Here is a 20,180-nt window from a genome sequence, read left to right as displayed (position 1 = left end):
AATTACGGTTTTATGGGTAATAGAGTTCACTCACAACAACATTCAGAAAACAGTTGAAATGCTGACACGTATAACCAATAACGATTTTTACGCCTTTTTATACAGAAACTGGTTCATCCTCAGCAATGGAAGGTAGGCAGCTAATGTCCGTGTTCGAGTTTTGTAATTTGTTATAGTGTTTTCCAGCTACCAATAAATATCCGTAATACACTTATATAATATATAACAACATGATATATGTTACTTGTTTTTTATCTTTGCACAACTACAATCACGGTTTCATTACAGAAAAATAAAGAACATCGTTCATTTGGCACAATGACAAATAAAAATTAAAACTTTCAAATTTCGAGTGAATATTTTCACAAACAAACACGCGTTATATCGATTAGATTACGGCTAACAATATATATATGTAATCTTTGGTCAGTTTACAAAAAGCCATTATTGCCAGAAAACAAATAAAACAGGACCTACTTAATTGTTGATAATCATTAAGGATATCTCGTAAAATCCTAGTTGCATATTATGTACCCGGATGCAAACAAGCCGTTAATATTATCTCATAATATTGCAATATACTTGCTCCACGCATATAGTTTATAAATATTTTCAGGTATTCTATATCTTTATACACAATGTATTTTATATCTAAAACAATGATCAAAGGATTCAAACAGTGACAAGATTGCAACTAGGGATGGCCAGCCATATTTATTTACTACGTGAAAAATCTGGTAGTTTCCCCTTGATTTCCATAGCTGATTATTTCGTCAAGGCAAAGTGGGTCAAAATGATTTATGTAATATCACTGATGAAATAAAAGAAAAAATTTACGTATTCACTGATTTGGTGTTCTACTTGATAATTCACAATGTTCAGCCAGTCGTTTGTTTTGTCTTCTTGATTATTGTCTAAAAATCTACGGCTGGGTATGTTATTTTCATTTTCAATCAAGTGATACTTTACTCTTCATGTAAAAATACACATTATGGTTATCTCACTACATTTCGTATATTTCCAGGCAACGTGTGCGATGGTATGTGTGAACAGACATGCATTGCTGATGGCAGACTGTTTGAATGTGGTTGTAATGTTGGTTATACATTAAATGAAGATGGACATTCATGTGATGGTGAGTGCATAATATTGAGAGCATCTGAAGTGTTGTATATTATCATGATAATGATTGACAGTTCAGAACAGTCGGAACTAGACCATAAGATTTATTGGCTTAAAATATTTCAGTTTTCAAATATATTAATATATTTGTAGATATCGACGAGTGTACGCATAGGCTTGGGGGATGTAGTCAACACTGTGATAATACAGATGGTTCGTTTGTATGTTCATGTAATGACGGTTTTTATCTTGCTGGTAATGGAAGAACTTGTCTCGGTATGTATAATCGCCATCCACAATTCTTATTATTTTCGCTCACATTGTATGGTAATAATGCTCACATAATACGGTTGCAATGCTCATATAATATGGTAACAATGCTCACATTATATGGTGAAAATGCTCACATAATACAGTTACAATGCTCACATTATATGGTAAAATGTTCACATAATACAGTTACAATGCTCACATTTTATGGTAAAAAAGCTCACATAATGCAGTTACAATGCTCACATTATATGGCAAAAAAGCTCACATAATACATTTACAACGCTCACATTGTATGGTAAAAATTCTCACATAATACAGTTACAATGCTCACATTATATGGTAAAAATTCTCACATAATACAGTTACAATGCTCACATTATATGGTAAAAAAGCTCACATAATACATTTACAATGCTCACATTATATGGTACCAATGCTCACATAATACAATTACAACGCTCACATTATATGGTAACAATGCTCACATACTACAATTACAATACTCACATAATAGAATTATAATGCTCACATAATACAATTACAATGCTCACATTATATGGTAACAATGCTCACATACTACAATTACAATGCTCACATACTACAATTACAATACTCACACTATATGGCAACAATGCTCACATACTACAATTGCAATGCTCACATACTACAATTACAATGCTCAAATACTACAATTACAATGCTCACATACAACAATTACAATGCTCACGTTATATGGTACCAATGCTCACATAACACAATTACAATGCTCACATAATGCAATTACAATGCTCACATACTACAATTACAATGCTCATAATGCTATAATTACAATGCTCACATACTACAATTACAATGCTCACATACTACAATTACAATGCTCACATACTACAATTACAATGCTCACATGCTACAATTACAATGCACACATACTACAATTACAATGCTCACATAATACAATTACAATGTTCACATACTACAATTACAATGCTCACATGCTACAATTACAATGCTCACATACTACAATTACAATGCTCGCATACTACAATTACAATACTCACACACTACAATTGCAATGCTCACATATTATAATTACAATGCTCACATGCTATAATTACAATGCTCACATACTACAATTACAATGCTCGCATAATACAATTACACAGCTCACATTATATGGTACGAATGCTCACATAATACAATTACAATGCTCACATACTACAATTACAATGCTCATATACTACAATTACAATGCTCACATGCTATAATTACAATGCTCACATGCTATAATTTCAATGCTCACATGCTATAATTACAATGCTCACATGCTATAATTACAATGCTCACATACTACAATTACAATGCTCATATACTACAATTACAATGCTCACATGCTATAATTACAATGCTCACATACAACAATTACAATGCTCACATACTAAAATTACAATGCTCACATACTACAATTACAATGCTCATATACTACAATTACTATGCTCACATGCTATAATTACGATGCTCACATGCTATAATTACAATGCTCACATGCTATAATTAAAATGCACATGTACAACAATTACAATGCTCACATATACAATTACAATGCTCACATACTACAATTACAATGCTCACATGCTACAATTACAATGCTCACATGCTATAACTACAATGCTCACATGCTATAATTACAATGCTCACGTACAACAATTACACTACTCACATGCTACAATTACAATACTCACATGCTATAATTACAATGCTCACAAGCTATAATTACAAGGCTCACATGCTATAATTACAATGCTCATATACTACAATTAAAATGTTCAATGCTATAATTACAATGCTCACATGCTATAATTACAATGCTCACACACTACAAATACAATGCTCACATGCTACAATTACAATGCTCACATGCTACAAATACAATGCTCACATGCTACAATTACAATGCTCACATGCTACAATTACAATGCTCACATGCTACAATTACAATGCTCACATGCTACAATTACAATACTCACATGCTATAATTACAATGCTCACATGCTATAATTACAATGCTCACATGCTACAATTACAATGCTCACATGCTACAATTACAATGCTAATATACTGCAATTACAATGCTCAATGCTGTAATTACAATGCTCACATGCTATAATTACAATGCTCACATGCTATAATTACAATGCTCACATGCTATAATTACAATGCTCATATACTGCAATTACAATGCTCAATGCTGTAATTACAATGCTCACATGCTATAATTACAATGCTCACATACTACAATTACAATACTCACATACTACAATTACAATACTCACATACTAGAATTACAATGCTCACATACTACAATTACAATGCTCACATACTACAATTACAATACTCACATACTACAATTACAATGCTCACATACTATAATTACAATGCTCACATGCTACAATTACAATGCACACATACTGCAATTACAATGCTCACATACTCCAATTACAATGCTCACATAATGCAATTACAATGCTCACATACTACAATTACAATGCTCACATACTCCAATTACAATGCTCACATAATGCAATTACAATGCTCACATACTCCAATTACAATGCTCACATGCTACAATTACAATGCTCACATACTACAATTACAGTGCTCACATACTACAATTACAGTGCCCACATACTACAATTACAATGCTCACATACTACAATTATAATACTCACATACTACAATTACAATGCTCACATACTAAAATTACAATACTCACATACTACAATTACAATGCTCACATACTACAATTACAATGCTCACATACTAAAATTACAATGCTCACATACTACAATTACAATGCTCACATGCTAAAATTACAATGCTCACATGCTACAATTACAATGCTCACATACTAAAATTACAATGCTCACATACTACAATTACAATGCTCACATACTACAATTACAATGCTCACATACTACAATTACAATGCTCGCATACTACAATTACAATGCTCACATACTACAATTACAATGCTCACATGCTACAATTACAATGCTCATATACTACAATTAAAATGCTCACATACTATAATTACAATGCTCACATGCTATAATTACAATGCTCACACACTACAAATACAATGCGCACATGCTACAATTACAATTCTCACATGCTACAATTACAATGCTCACATGCTACAATTACAATGCTCACATGCTACAATTACAATGCTCACATGCTACAATTACAATGCTCACATGCTACAATTACAATACTCACATGCTATAATTACAATGCTCACATGCTATAATTACAATGCTCACATGCTACAATTACAATGCTCACATGCTACAATTACAATACTCACATGCTATAATTACAATGCTCACATGCTATAATTACAATGCTCATATACTGCAATTACAATGCTCAATGCTGTAATTACAATGCTCACATGCTATAATTACAATGCTCACATGCTACAATTACAATGCTCACATACTACAATTACAATGCTCACATACTACAATTACAATACTCACATACTATAATTACAATACTCACATACTACAATTACAATGCTCACATACTACAATTACAATGCTCACATACTACAATTACAATACTCACATACTACAATTACAATGCTCACATACTATAATTACAATGCTCACATGCTACAATTACAATGCACACATACTGCAATTACAATGCTCACATACTCCAATTACAATGCTCACATAATGTAATTACAATGCTCACATACTACAATTACAATGCTCACATACTCCAATTACAATGCTCACATAATGCAATTACAATGCTCACATACTACAATTACAATGCTCACATGCTACAATTACAATGCTCACATACTACAATTACAATGCTCACATACTACAATTACAGTGCCCACACACTACAATTACAATGCTCACATACTACAATTATAATACTCACATACTACAATTACAATGCTCACATACTAAAATTACAATACTCACATACTACAATTACAATGCTCACATACTACAATTACAATGCTCACATACTAAAATTACAATGCTCACATACTACAATTACAATGCTCACATGCTAAAATTACAATGCTCACATGCTACAATTACAATGCTCACATACTAAAATTACAATGCTCACATACTACAATTACAATGCTCACATACTACAATTACAATGCTCGCATACTACAATTACAATGCTCACATACTACAATTACAATGCTCACATACTACAATTACAAGGCTCACGTACTACAATTACAATGCTCACATACTACAATTACAATGCTCACATACTACAATTACAATGCTGACATACTACAATTACAATGCTGTCATACTACAATTACAATGCTGACATACTACAATTACAATGCTCACATACTACAATTACAATGCTCACATACTACAATTACAATACTCACATACTACAATTACAATGCTCACATACTATAATTACAATGCTCACATGCTACAATTACAATGCACACATACTGCAATTACAATGCTCACATACTCCAATTACAATGCTCACATAATGTAATTACAATGCTCACATACTACAATTACAATGCTCACATACTCCAATTACAATGCTCACATAATGCAATTACAATGCTCACATACTACAATTACAATGCTCACATGCTACAATTACAATGCTCACATACTACAATTACAATGCTCACATACTACAATTACAGTGCCCACACACTACAATTACAATGCTCACATACTACAATTATAATACTCACATACTACAATTACAATGCTCACATACTAAAATTACAATACTCACATACTACAATTACAATGCTCACATACTACAATTACAATGCTCACATACTAAAATTACAATGCTCACATACTACAATTACAATGCTCACATGCTAAAATTACAATGCTCACATGCTACAATTACAATGCTCACATACTAAAATTACAATGCTCACATACTACAATTACAATGCTCACATACTACAATTACAATGCTCGCATACTACAATTACAATGCTCACATACTACAATTACAATGCTCACATACTACAATTACAAGGCTCACGTACTACAATTACAATGCTCACATACTACAATTACAATGCTCACATACTACAATTACAATGCTGACATACTACAATTACAATGCTGTCATACTACAATTACAATGCTGACATACTACAATTACAATGCTCACATACTACAATTACAATGCTGATATACTGCAATTACAATGCTGACATACTACAATTACAATGCTCACATACTACAATTACAATGCTGACATACTGCAATTACAATGCTGACATACTGCAATTACAATGCTCACATACTACAATTACAATGCTGACGTACTGCAATTACAATGCTCACATACTACAATTACTATGCTCGCATACTACAATTACAATGCTCACATACTACAATTACAATGCTCACATACTACAATTACAATGCTTACATACTACATTTACAATGCCCACATACTACAATAACAATGCTCACTACTACATTTACAATGCTCACATACTACAATTACAATGCTCACATACTACAATTACAATGCTCACATACTACAATTACAATGCTCACATACTACAATTACAATGCTCACATACTACAATTACAATGCTCACATACTACAATTACAATGCTGACATACTGCAATTACAATGCTGACATACTACAATTACTATGCTCACATACTACAATTACAATGCTGACATACTGCAATTACAATGCTGACATACTGCAATTACAATGCTCACATACTACAATTACAATGTGACATACTGCAATTACAATGCTCACATACTACAATTACAATGCTTGCATACTACAATTACAATGCTCACATACTACAATTACAATGCTCACATACTACAATTACAATGCTCACATACTACATTTACAATGCCCACATACTACAATTACAATGCTCACATACTACATTTACAATGCTCACATACTACAATTACAATGCTGAAATACTAAAATTACAATGCTGACATACTACAATTACAATGCTGACATACTGCAATTACAATGCTGACATACTGCAATTACAATGCTGACATACTACAATTACAATGCTCACATACTACAATTACAATGCTCACATGCTACAATTACAATGCTCACATGCTATAATTACAATGCTCACATGCTATAATTACAATGCTCACGTACAACAATTACACTACTCACATGCTACAATTACAATACTCACATGCTATAATTACAATGCTCACAAGCTATAATTACAAGGCTCACATGCTATAATTACAATGCTCATATACTACAATTGAAATGTTCAATGCTATAATTACAATGCTCACATGCTATAATTACAATGCTCACACACTACAAATACAATGCTCACATGCTACAATTACAATGCTCACATACTGCAATTACAATGCTCACATACTGCAATTACAATGCTGACATACTACAATTACAATGCTGACATACTGCAAATACAATGCTCACATACTACAATTACAATGCTCGCATACTACAATTACAATGCTCACATACTACAATTACAATGCTCATATACTACAATTACTATGCTCACATGCTATAATTACGATGCTCACATGCTATAATTACAATGCTCACATGCTATAATTACAATGCACATGTACAACAATTACAATGCTCACATATACAATTACAATGCTCACATACTACAATTACAATGCTCACATGCTACAATTACAATGCTCACATGCTATAATTACAATGCTCACATGCTATAATTACAATGCTCACGTACAACAATTACAGTACTCACATGCTACAATTACAATACTCACATGCTATAATTACAATGCTCACAAGCTATAATTACAAGGCTCACATGCTATAATTACAATGCTCATATACTACAATTAAAATGTTCAATGCTATAATTACAATGCTCACATGCTATAATTACAATGCTCACACACTACAAATACAATGCTCACATGCTACAATTACAATGCTCACATGCTACAATTACAATGCTCACATGCTACAATTACAATGCTCACATGCTACAATTACAATGCTCACATGCTACAATTACAATACTCACATGCTATAGCTATAATTACAATGCTCACATGCTACAATTACAATGCTCACATACTACAATTACAATGCTCACATACTACAATTACAATACTCACATACTACAATTACAATACTCACATACTAGAATTACAATGCTCACATACTACAATTACAATGCTCACATACTACAATTACAATACTCACATACTACAATTACAATGCTCACACACTACAAATACAATGCTCACATGCTACAATTACAATGCTGACATACTACAATTACAATGCTGACATACTGCAATTACAATGCTGACATACTACAATTACAATGCTGACATACTGCAATTACAATGCTGACATACTGCAATTACAATGCTGACATACTACAATTACAATGCTCACATACTACAATTACAATGCTGACATACTGCAATTACAACGCTGACATACAGCAATTACAATACTCACATGCTATAATTGCAATGCTCACATGCTATAATTACAATGCTCATATACTGCAATTACAATGCTCAATGCTGTAATTACAATGCTCACATGCTATAATTACAATGCTCACATGCTACAATTACAATACTCACATGCTATAATTACAATGCTCACATGCTATAATTACAATGCTCATATACTGCAATTACAATGCTCAATGCTGTAATTACAATGCTCACATGCTATAATTACAATGCTCACATGCTACAATTACAATGCTGACATACTACAATTACAATGCTGACATACTACAATTACAATGCTGACATACTGCAATTACAATGCTGACATACTGCAATTACAATGCTGACATACTACAATTACAATGCTCACATACTACAATTACAATACTGACATACTGCAATTACAATGCTCACATACTGCAATTACAATGCTGACATACTACAATTACAATGCTGACATACTGCAAATACAATGCTCACATACTACAATTACAATGCTCGCATACTACAATTACAATGCTGACATACTACAATTACAATGCTGACATACTACAATTACAATGCTCACATACTACAATTACAATGCTGACATACTACAATTACAATGCTCACATACTGCAATTACAATGCTCACATACTATATTTACAATGCTGACATACTACAATTACAATGCTGACATACTGCAATTACAATGCTGACATACTACAATTACAATGCTGACATACTGCAATTACAATGCTGACTTACTACAATTACAATGCATACATACTACAATTACAATGCTGACATACTGCAATTACAATCCTGACATACTGCAATTACAATGCTGACATACTACAATTACAATGCTGACATACTACAATTACAATGCTGACATACTACAATTACAATGCTGACATAATACAATTACAATGCTGACATAATGCAATTACAATGCTCACATACTACATTAACAATGCTCACATACTGCAATTACAATGCTGACATACTACAATTACAATGCTCACATACTACAATTACAATGCTCACATACTATTACATTGCTCACATACTACAATTACAATGCTCACATACTACAATTACAATGTTCACATACTACAATTACAATGCTCACATACTACAATTACAATGCTGACATACTATAATTACAATGCTCACATACTACAATTACAATGCTCACATACTACAATTACAATGCTGACATACTGCAATTACAATGCTGACATACTACAATTACAATGCTCGCATACTATAATTACAATGCTCACATACTACATTTACAATGCTCACATGCTTCAATTACAATGCTCACATACTGCAATTACAATGCTCAAATACTACAATTACAATGCTGACATACTGCAATTACAATGCTGACATACTACAATTACAATGCTCGCATACTACAATTACAATGCTCACATACTACATTTACAATGCTCACATACTACAATTACAATGCTCACATGCTACATTTACAATGCTCACATACTACAATTACAATGCTCACATACTACAATTACAATGCTCACATACTACAATTACAATGCTGACATACTGCAATTACAATGCTGACATACTACAATTACAATGCTCACATACTACAATTACAATACTCACATACTACAATTACAATGCTGACATACTACAATTACAATGCTCACATACTGCAATTACAATGCTCACATACTATATTTACAATGCTGACATACTACAATTACAATGCTGACATACTGCAATTACAATGCTGACATACTACAATTACAATGCTGACATACTGCAATTACAATGCTGACTTACTACAATTACAATGCATACATACTACAATTACAATGCTGACATACTGCAATTACAATCCTGACATACTGCAATTACAATGCTGACATACTACAATTACAATGCTGACATACTACAATTACAATGCTGACATACTACAATTACAATGCTGACATAATACAATTACAATGCTGACATAATGCAATTACAATGCTCACATACTACATTAACAATGCTCACATACTGCAATTACAATGCTGACATACTACAATTACAATGCTCACATACTACAATTACAATGCTCACATACTATTACATTGCTCACATACTACAATTACAATGCTCACATACTACAATTACAATGTTCACATACTACAATTACAATGCTCACATACTACAATTACAATGCTGACATACTATAATTACAATGCTCACATACTACAATTACAATGCTCACATACTACAATTACAATGCTGACATACTGCAATTACAATGCTGACATACTACAATTACAATGCTCGCATACTATAATTACAATGCTCACATACTACATTTACAATGCTCACATACTTCAATTACAATGCTCACATACTGCAATTACAATGCTCAAATACTACAATTACAATGCTGACATACTGCAATTACAATGCTGACATACTACAATTACAATGCTCGCATACTACAATTACAATGCTCACATACTACATTTACAATGCTCACATACTACAATTACAATGTTCACATGCTACATTTACAATGCTCACATACTACAATTACAATGCTCACATACTACAATTACAATGCTCACATACTACAATTACAATGCTGACATACTGCAATTACAATGCTGACATACTACAATTACAATGCTCACATACTACAATTACAATACTCACATACTACAATTACAATGCTCACATACTATAATTACAATGCTCACATGCTACAATTACAATGCACACATACTGCAATTACAATGCTCACATACTACAATTACAATGCTCACATAATGCAATTACAATGCTCACATACTACAATTACAATGCTCACATACTCCAATTACAATGCTCACATAATGCAATTACAATGCTCACATACTATAATTACAATGCTCACATGCTACAATTACAATGCTCACATACTACAATTACAATGCTCACATACTACAATTACAGTGCCCACATACTACAATTACAATGCTCACATACTACAATTATAATACTCACATACTACAATTACAATGCTCACATACTAAAATTACAATACTCACATACTACAATTACAATGCTCACATACTACAATTACAATGCTCACATACTAAAATTACAATGCTGACATACTACAATTACAATGCTCACATGCTAAAATTACAATGCTCACATGCTACAATTGCAATGCTCACATACTAAAATTACAATGCTCACATACTACAATTACAATGCTCACATACTACAATTACAATGCTCACATACTACAATTACAATGCTCGCATACTACAATTACAATGCTCACATACTACAATTACAATGCTCACATACTACAATTACAAGGCTCACGTACTACAATTACAATGCTCACATACTACAATTACAATGCTCACATACTACAATTACAATGCTCACATACTACAATTACAATGCTGACATACTACAATTACAATGCTGACATACTACAATTACAATGCTCACATACTACAATTACAATGCTGATATACTGCAATTACAATGCTCACATACTACAATTACAATGCTCACATACTACAATTACAATGCTGACATACTGCAATTACAATGCTGACATACTGCAATTACAATGCTCACATACTACAATTACAATGCTGACGTACTGCAATTACAATGCTCACATACTACAATTACTATGCTCGCATACTACAATTACAATGCTCACATACTACAATTACAATGCTCACATACTACAATTACAATGCTCACATACTACATTTACAATGCCCACATACTACAATAACAATGCTCACTACTACATTTACAATGCTCACATACTACAATTACAATGCTCACATACTACAATTACAATGCTGACATACTACAATTACAATGCTCACATACTACAATTACAATGCTCACATACTACAATTACAATGCTGACATACTACAATTACAATGCTGACATACTGCAATTACAATGCTGACATACTACAATTACTATGCTCACATACTACAATTACAATGCTGACATACTGCAATTACAATGCTGACATACTGCAATTACAATGCTCACATACTACAATTACAATGCTGACATACTGCAATTACAATGCTCGCATACTACAATTACAATGCTCACATACTACAATTACAATGCTCACATACTACAATTACAATGCTCACATACTACAATTACAATGCTCACATACTACATTCACAATGCCCACATACTACAATTACAATGCTCACATACTACATTTACAATGCTCACATACTACAATTACAATGCTCACATACTACAATTACAATGCTGACATACTACAATTACAATGCTGACATACTGCAATTACAATGCTGACATACTACAATTACAATGCTGACATACTACAATTACAATGCTCACATACTACAATTACAATGCTGACATACTGCCATTACAATGCTCACATACTGCAATTACAATGCTGACATACTACAATTACAATGCTCACATACTGCAAATACAATGCTCACATACTACAATTACAATGCTCGCATACTACAATTACAATGCTCACATACTACAATTACAATGCTCACATACTACATTTACAATGCTCACATACTACAATTACAATGCTGACATACTACAATTACAATGCTGACATACTACAATTACAATGCTCACATACTACAATTACAATGCTGACATACTGCAATTACAATGCTCACATACTATATTTACAATGCTGACATACTACAATTACAATGCTGACATACTGCAATTACAATGCTGACATACTACAATTACAATGCTGACATACTGCAATTACAATGCTGACTTACTACAATTACAATGCATACATACTACAATTTCAATGCTGACATACTTCAATTACAATCCTGACATACTGCAATTACAATGCTGACATACTACAATTACAATGCTGACATACTACAATTACAATGCTGACATACTGCAATTACAATGCTGACATACTGCAATTACAATGCTGACATACTACAATTACAATGCTCACATACTACAATTACAATGCTGACATACTGCAATTACAATGCTGACATACTACAATTACAATGCTCACATACTACAATTACAATGCTGACATACTGCAATTACAATGCTGACATACTGCAATTACAATGCTCACATACTACAATTACAATGCTGACATACTACAATTACAATGCTGACATACTGCAATTACAATGCTGACATACTACAATTACAATGCTGACATACTACAATTACAATGCTGACATACTACAATTACAATGCTGACATACTACAATTACAATGCTGACATAATACAATTACAATGCTGACATAATGCAATTACAATGCTCACATACTACATTAACAATGCTCACATACTGCAATTACAATGCTGACATACTACAATTACAATGCTCACATACTACAATTACAATGCTCACATACTATTACATTGCTCACATACTAAAATTACAATGCTCACATACTACAATTACAATGTTCACATACTACAATTACAATGCTCACATACTACAATTACAATGCTGACATACTATAATTACAATGCTCACATACTACAATTACAATGCTCACATACTACAATTACAATGCTGACATACTGCAATTACAATGCTGACATACTACAATTACAATGCTCGCATACTATAATTACAATGCTCACATACTACATTTACAATGCTCACATACTACAATTACAATGCTCACATACTGCAATTACAATGCTCAAATACTACAATTACAATGCTGACATACTGCAATTACAATGCTGACATACTGCAATTACAATGCTCGCATACTACAATTACAATGCTCACATACTACATTTACAATGCTGACATACTACAATTACAATGCTCACATGCTACATTTACAATGCTCACATACTACAATTACAATGCTCACATACTACAATTACAATGCTCACATACTACAATTACAATGCTGACATACTGCAATTACAATGCTCACATACTACAATTACAATGCTCACATACTACAATTACAATGCTGACATACTGCAATTACAATGCTGACATACTACAATTACAATGCTCACATACTACAATTACAATGCTCACATACTGCAATTACAATGCTGACATACTGCAATTACAATGCTGACATACTACAATTACAATGCTCACATACTACAATTACAATGCTCACATACTGCAATTACAATGCTCACATACTATAATTACAATGCTCACATACTACATTTACAATGCTCACATACTACAATTACAATGCTCGCATACAACAATTACAATGCTCACATACTACAATTACAATGCTGACATACTGCAATTACAATGCTGACATACTACAATTACAATGCTCACGTACTGCAATTACAATGCTCACATACTATAATTACAATGCTCACATACTACATTTACAATGCTCAATACTACAATTACAATGCTCACATGCTACATTTACAATGCTCACATACTACAATTACAATGCTCACATACTACAATTACAATGCTCACATACTACAATTACAGTGCTGACATACTGCAATTACAATGCTGACATACTACAATTACAATGCTCACATACTGCAATTACAAAGCTCACATACTATAATTACAATGCTCACATACTACATTTACAATGCTCACATACTACAATTACAATGCTCACATACTGCAATTACAATGCTCACATACTACAATTACAATGCTCACATACTACAATTACAATGCTCATATACTACAATTACAGTGCTCACATACTACAATTACAAAGCTCACATACTACAATTACAATGCTCACATGCTACAATTACAATGCTGACATACTGCAATTACAATGCTGACATACTACAATTACAATGCTCGCATACTATAATTACAATGCTCACATACTACATTTACAATGCTCACATACTGCAATTACAATGCTCACATACCATAATTACAATGCTCACATAATGCAATTACAATGCTCACATACTACAATTACAATGCTCACATACTACAATTACAATGCTCACATACTACAATTACAATGCTCGCATACTACAATTACAATGCTCACATACTACAATTACAATGCTGACATATTGCAATTACAATGCAGACATACTACAATTACAATGCTGACATACTACAATTACAATGCTCGCATACTACAATTACAATGCTGACATACTACAATTACAATGCTGACATACTACAATTACAATGCTCACATACTACAATTACAATACTCACATACTACAATTACAGTGCTCACATACTACAATTACAAAGCTCACATACTACAATTACAATGCTCACATGCTACAATTACAATGCTGACATAGTGCAATTACAATGCTGACATACTACAATTACAATGCTCGCATACTATAATTACAATGCTCACATACTACATTTACAATGCTCACATACTGCAATTACAATGCTCACATACCACAATTACAATACTCACATAATGCAATTACAATGCTCACATACTACAATTACAATGCTCACATACTACAATTACAATGCTCACATACTACAATTACAATGCTCGCATACTACAATTACAATGCTCACATACTACAATTACAATGCTGACATACTGCAATTACAATGCTCACATAATACAATTACAATGCTGACATAATGCAATTACAATGCTCACATACTACATTTACAATGCTCACATACTGCAATTACAATGCTGACATACTACAATTGCAATGCTCACATACTACAATTACAATGCTCACATACTATTACATTGCTCACATACTACAATTACAATGCTCACATATTACAATTACAATGTTCACATACTACAATTACAATGCTCACATACTACAATTACAATGCTGACATACTATAATTACAATGCTCACATACTACAATTACAATGCTCACATACTACAATTACAATGCTGACATACTGCAATTACAATGCTCACATACTACATTTACAATGCTCACATACTACAATTACAATGCTCACATACTGCAATTACAATGCTCAAATACTACAATTACAATGCTGACATACTGCAATTACAATGCTGACATACTACATTTACAATGCTCACATACTACAATTACAATGCTCACATACTGCAATTACAATGCTCAAATACTACAATTACAATGCTCACATGCTACATTTACAATGCTCACATACTACAATTACAATGCTCACATACTACAATTACAATGCTCACATACTACAATTACAATGCTGACATACTGCAATTACAATGCTGACATACTACAATTACAATGCTCACATACTGCAATTACAATGCTCACATACTATAATTACAATGCTCACATACTACATTTACAATGCTCACATACTACAATTACAATGCTCACATACTGCAATTACAATGCTCACATACTACAATTACAATGCTCACATACTACAATTACAATGCTCACATACTACAATTACAGTGCTCACATACTACAATTACAAAGCTCACATACTACAATTACAATGCTCACATGCTACAATTACAATGCTGACATACTGCAATTACAATGCTGACATACTACAATTACAATGCTCGCATACTATAATTACAATGCTCACATACTACATTTACAATGCTCACATACTGCAATTACAATGCTCACATACCACAATTACAATGCTCACATAATGCAATTACAATGCTCACATACTACAATTACAATGCTCACATACTACAATTACAATGCTCACATACTACAATTACAATGCTCGCATACTACAATTACAATGCTCACATACTACAATTACAATGCTGACATATTGCAATTACAATGCTGACATACTACAATTACAATGCTGACATACTACAATTACAATGCTCGCATACTACAATTACAATGCTGACATACTACAATTACAATGCTGACATACTACAATTACAATGCTCACATACTACAATTACAATACTCACATACTACAATTACAGTGCTCACATACTACAATTACAAAGCTCACATACTACAATTACAATGCTCACATGCTACAATTACAATGCTGACATAGTGCAATTACAATGCTGACATACTACAATTACAATGCTCGCATACTATAATTACAATGCTCACATACTACATTTACAATGCTCACATACTGCAATTACAATGCTCACATACCACAATTACAATGCTGACATACTACAATTACAGTGCTGACATACTGCAATTACAATGCTGACATACTACAATTACAATGCTCACATACTGCAATTACAAAGCTCACATACTATAATTACAATGCTCACATACTACATTTACAATGCTCACATACTACAATTACAATGCTCACATACTGCAATTACAATGCTCACATACTACAATTACAATGCTCACATACTACAATTACAATGCTCATATACTACAATTACAGTGCTCACATACTACAATTACAAAGCTCACATACTACAATTACAATGCTCACATGCTACAATTACAATGCTGACATACTGCAATTACAATGCTGACATACTACAATTACAATGCTCGCATACTATAATTACAATGCTCACATACTACATTTACAATGCTCACATACTGCAATTACAATGCTCACATACCATAATTACAATGCTCACATAATGCAATTACAATGCTCACATACTACAATTACAATGCTCACATACTACAATTACAATGCTCACATACTACAATTACAATGCTCGCATACTACAATTACAATGCTCACATACTACAATTACAATGCTGACATATTGCAATTACAATGCAGACATACTACAATTACAATGCTGACATACTACAATTACAATGCTCGCATACTACAATTACAATGCTGACATACTACAATTACAATGCTGACATACTACAATTACAATGCTCACATACTACAATTACAATACTCACATACTACAATTACAGTGCTCACATACTACAATTACAAAGCTCACATACTACAATTACAATGCTCACATGCTACAATTACAATGCTGACATAGTGCAATTACAATGCTGACATACTACAATTACAATGCTCGCATACTATAATTACAATGCTCACATACTACATTTACAATGCTCACATACTGCAATTACAATGCTCACATACCACAATTACAATACTCACATAATGCAATTACAATGCTCACATACTACAATTACAATGCTCACATACTACAATTACAATGCTCACATACTACAATTACAATGCTCGCATACTACAATTACAATGCTCACATACTACAATTACAATGCTGACATACTGCAATTACAATGCTCACATAATACAATTACAATGCTGACATAATGCAATTACAATGCTCACATACTACATTTACAATGCTCACATACTGCAATTACAATGCTGACATACTACAATTGCAATGCTCACATACTACAATTACAATGCTCACATACTATTACATTGCTCACATACTACAATTACAATGCTCACATATTACAATTACAATGTTCACATACTACAATTACAATGCTCACATACTACAATTACAATGCTGACATACTATAATTACAATGCTCACATACTACAATTACAATGCTCACATACTACAATTACAATGCTGACATACTGCAATTACAATGCTCACATACTACATTTACAATGCTCACATACTACAATTACAATGCTGACATACTGCAATTACAATGCTGACATACTACAATTACAATGCTCACGTACTGCAATTACAATGCTCACATACTATAATTACAATGCTCACATACTACATTTACAATGCTCAATACTACAATTACAATGCTCACATGCTACATTTACAATGCTCACATACTACAATTACAATGCTCACATACTACAATTACAATGCTCACATACTACAATTACAGTGCTGACATACTGCAATTACAATGCTGACATACTACAATTACAATGCTCACATACTGCAATTACAAAGCTCACATACTATAATTACAATGCTCACATACTACATTTACAATGCTCACATACTACAATTACAATGCTCACATACTGCAATTACAATGCTCACATACTACAATTACAATGCTCACATACTACAATTACAATGCTCATATACTACAATTACAGTGCTCACATACTACAATTACAAAGCTCACATACTACAATTACAATGCTCACATGCTACAATTACAATGCTGACATACTGCAATTACAATGCTGACATACTACAATTACAATGCTCGCATACTATAATTACAATGCTCACATACTACATTTACAATGCTCACATACTGCAATTACAATGCTCACATACCATAATTACAATGCTCACATAATGCAATTACAATGCT

General features: G+C 32.5%; 1 protein-coding gene across 2 annotated transcripts in view; it reads left to right on the top strand.

Annotated features, from left to right (window-relative positions):
- The window catches only part of LOC100375032 (uncharacterized), a 149,316-nt gene that overhangs the window by 8,088 nt on the left and 121,048 nt on the right, over positions 1 to 20,180 (top strand). For both annotated transcript variants that reach the window (XM_085508087.1, XM_085508086.1), the window contains exons 11-13: positions 106 to 132; positions 1,025 to 1,135; positions 1,276 to 1,398. In XM_085508087.1, coding sequence (XP_085364213.1) covers positions 106 to 132; positions 1,025 to 1,135; positions 1,276 to 1,398 — 261 coding nt within the window. The remainder of the gene's footprint in view (positions 1 to 105; positions 133 to 1,024; positions 1,136 to 1,275; positions 1,399 to 20,180) is intronic.

Source organism: Saccoglossus kowalevskii, chromosome 14 (genome assembly GCF_978046115.1).
Source record: "Saccoglossus kowalevskii chromosome 14, keSacKowa6.1, whole genome shotgun sequence".
Taxonomy (NCBI): Eukaryota; Metazoa; Hemichordata; class Enteropneusta; family Harrimaniidae; genus Saccoglossus; species Saccoglossus kowalevskii.
The sequence above is the reverse complement of the archived record's forward strand: the minus strand, read 5'-3'. Positions and strand labels throughout refer to the sequence as shown.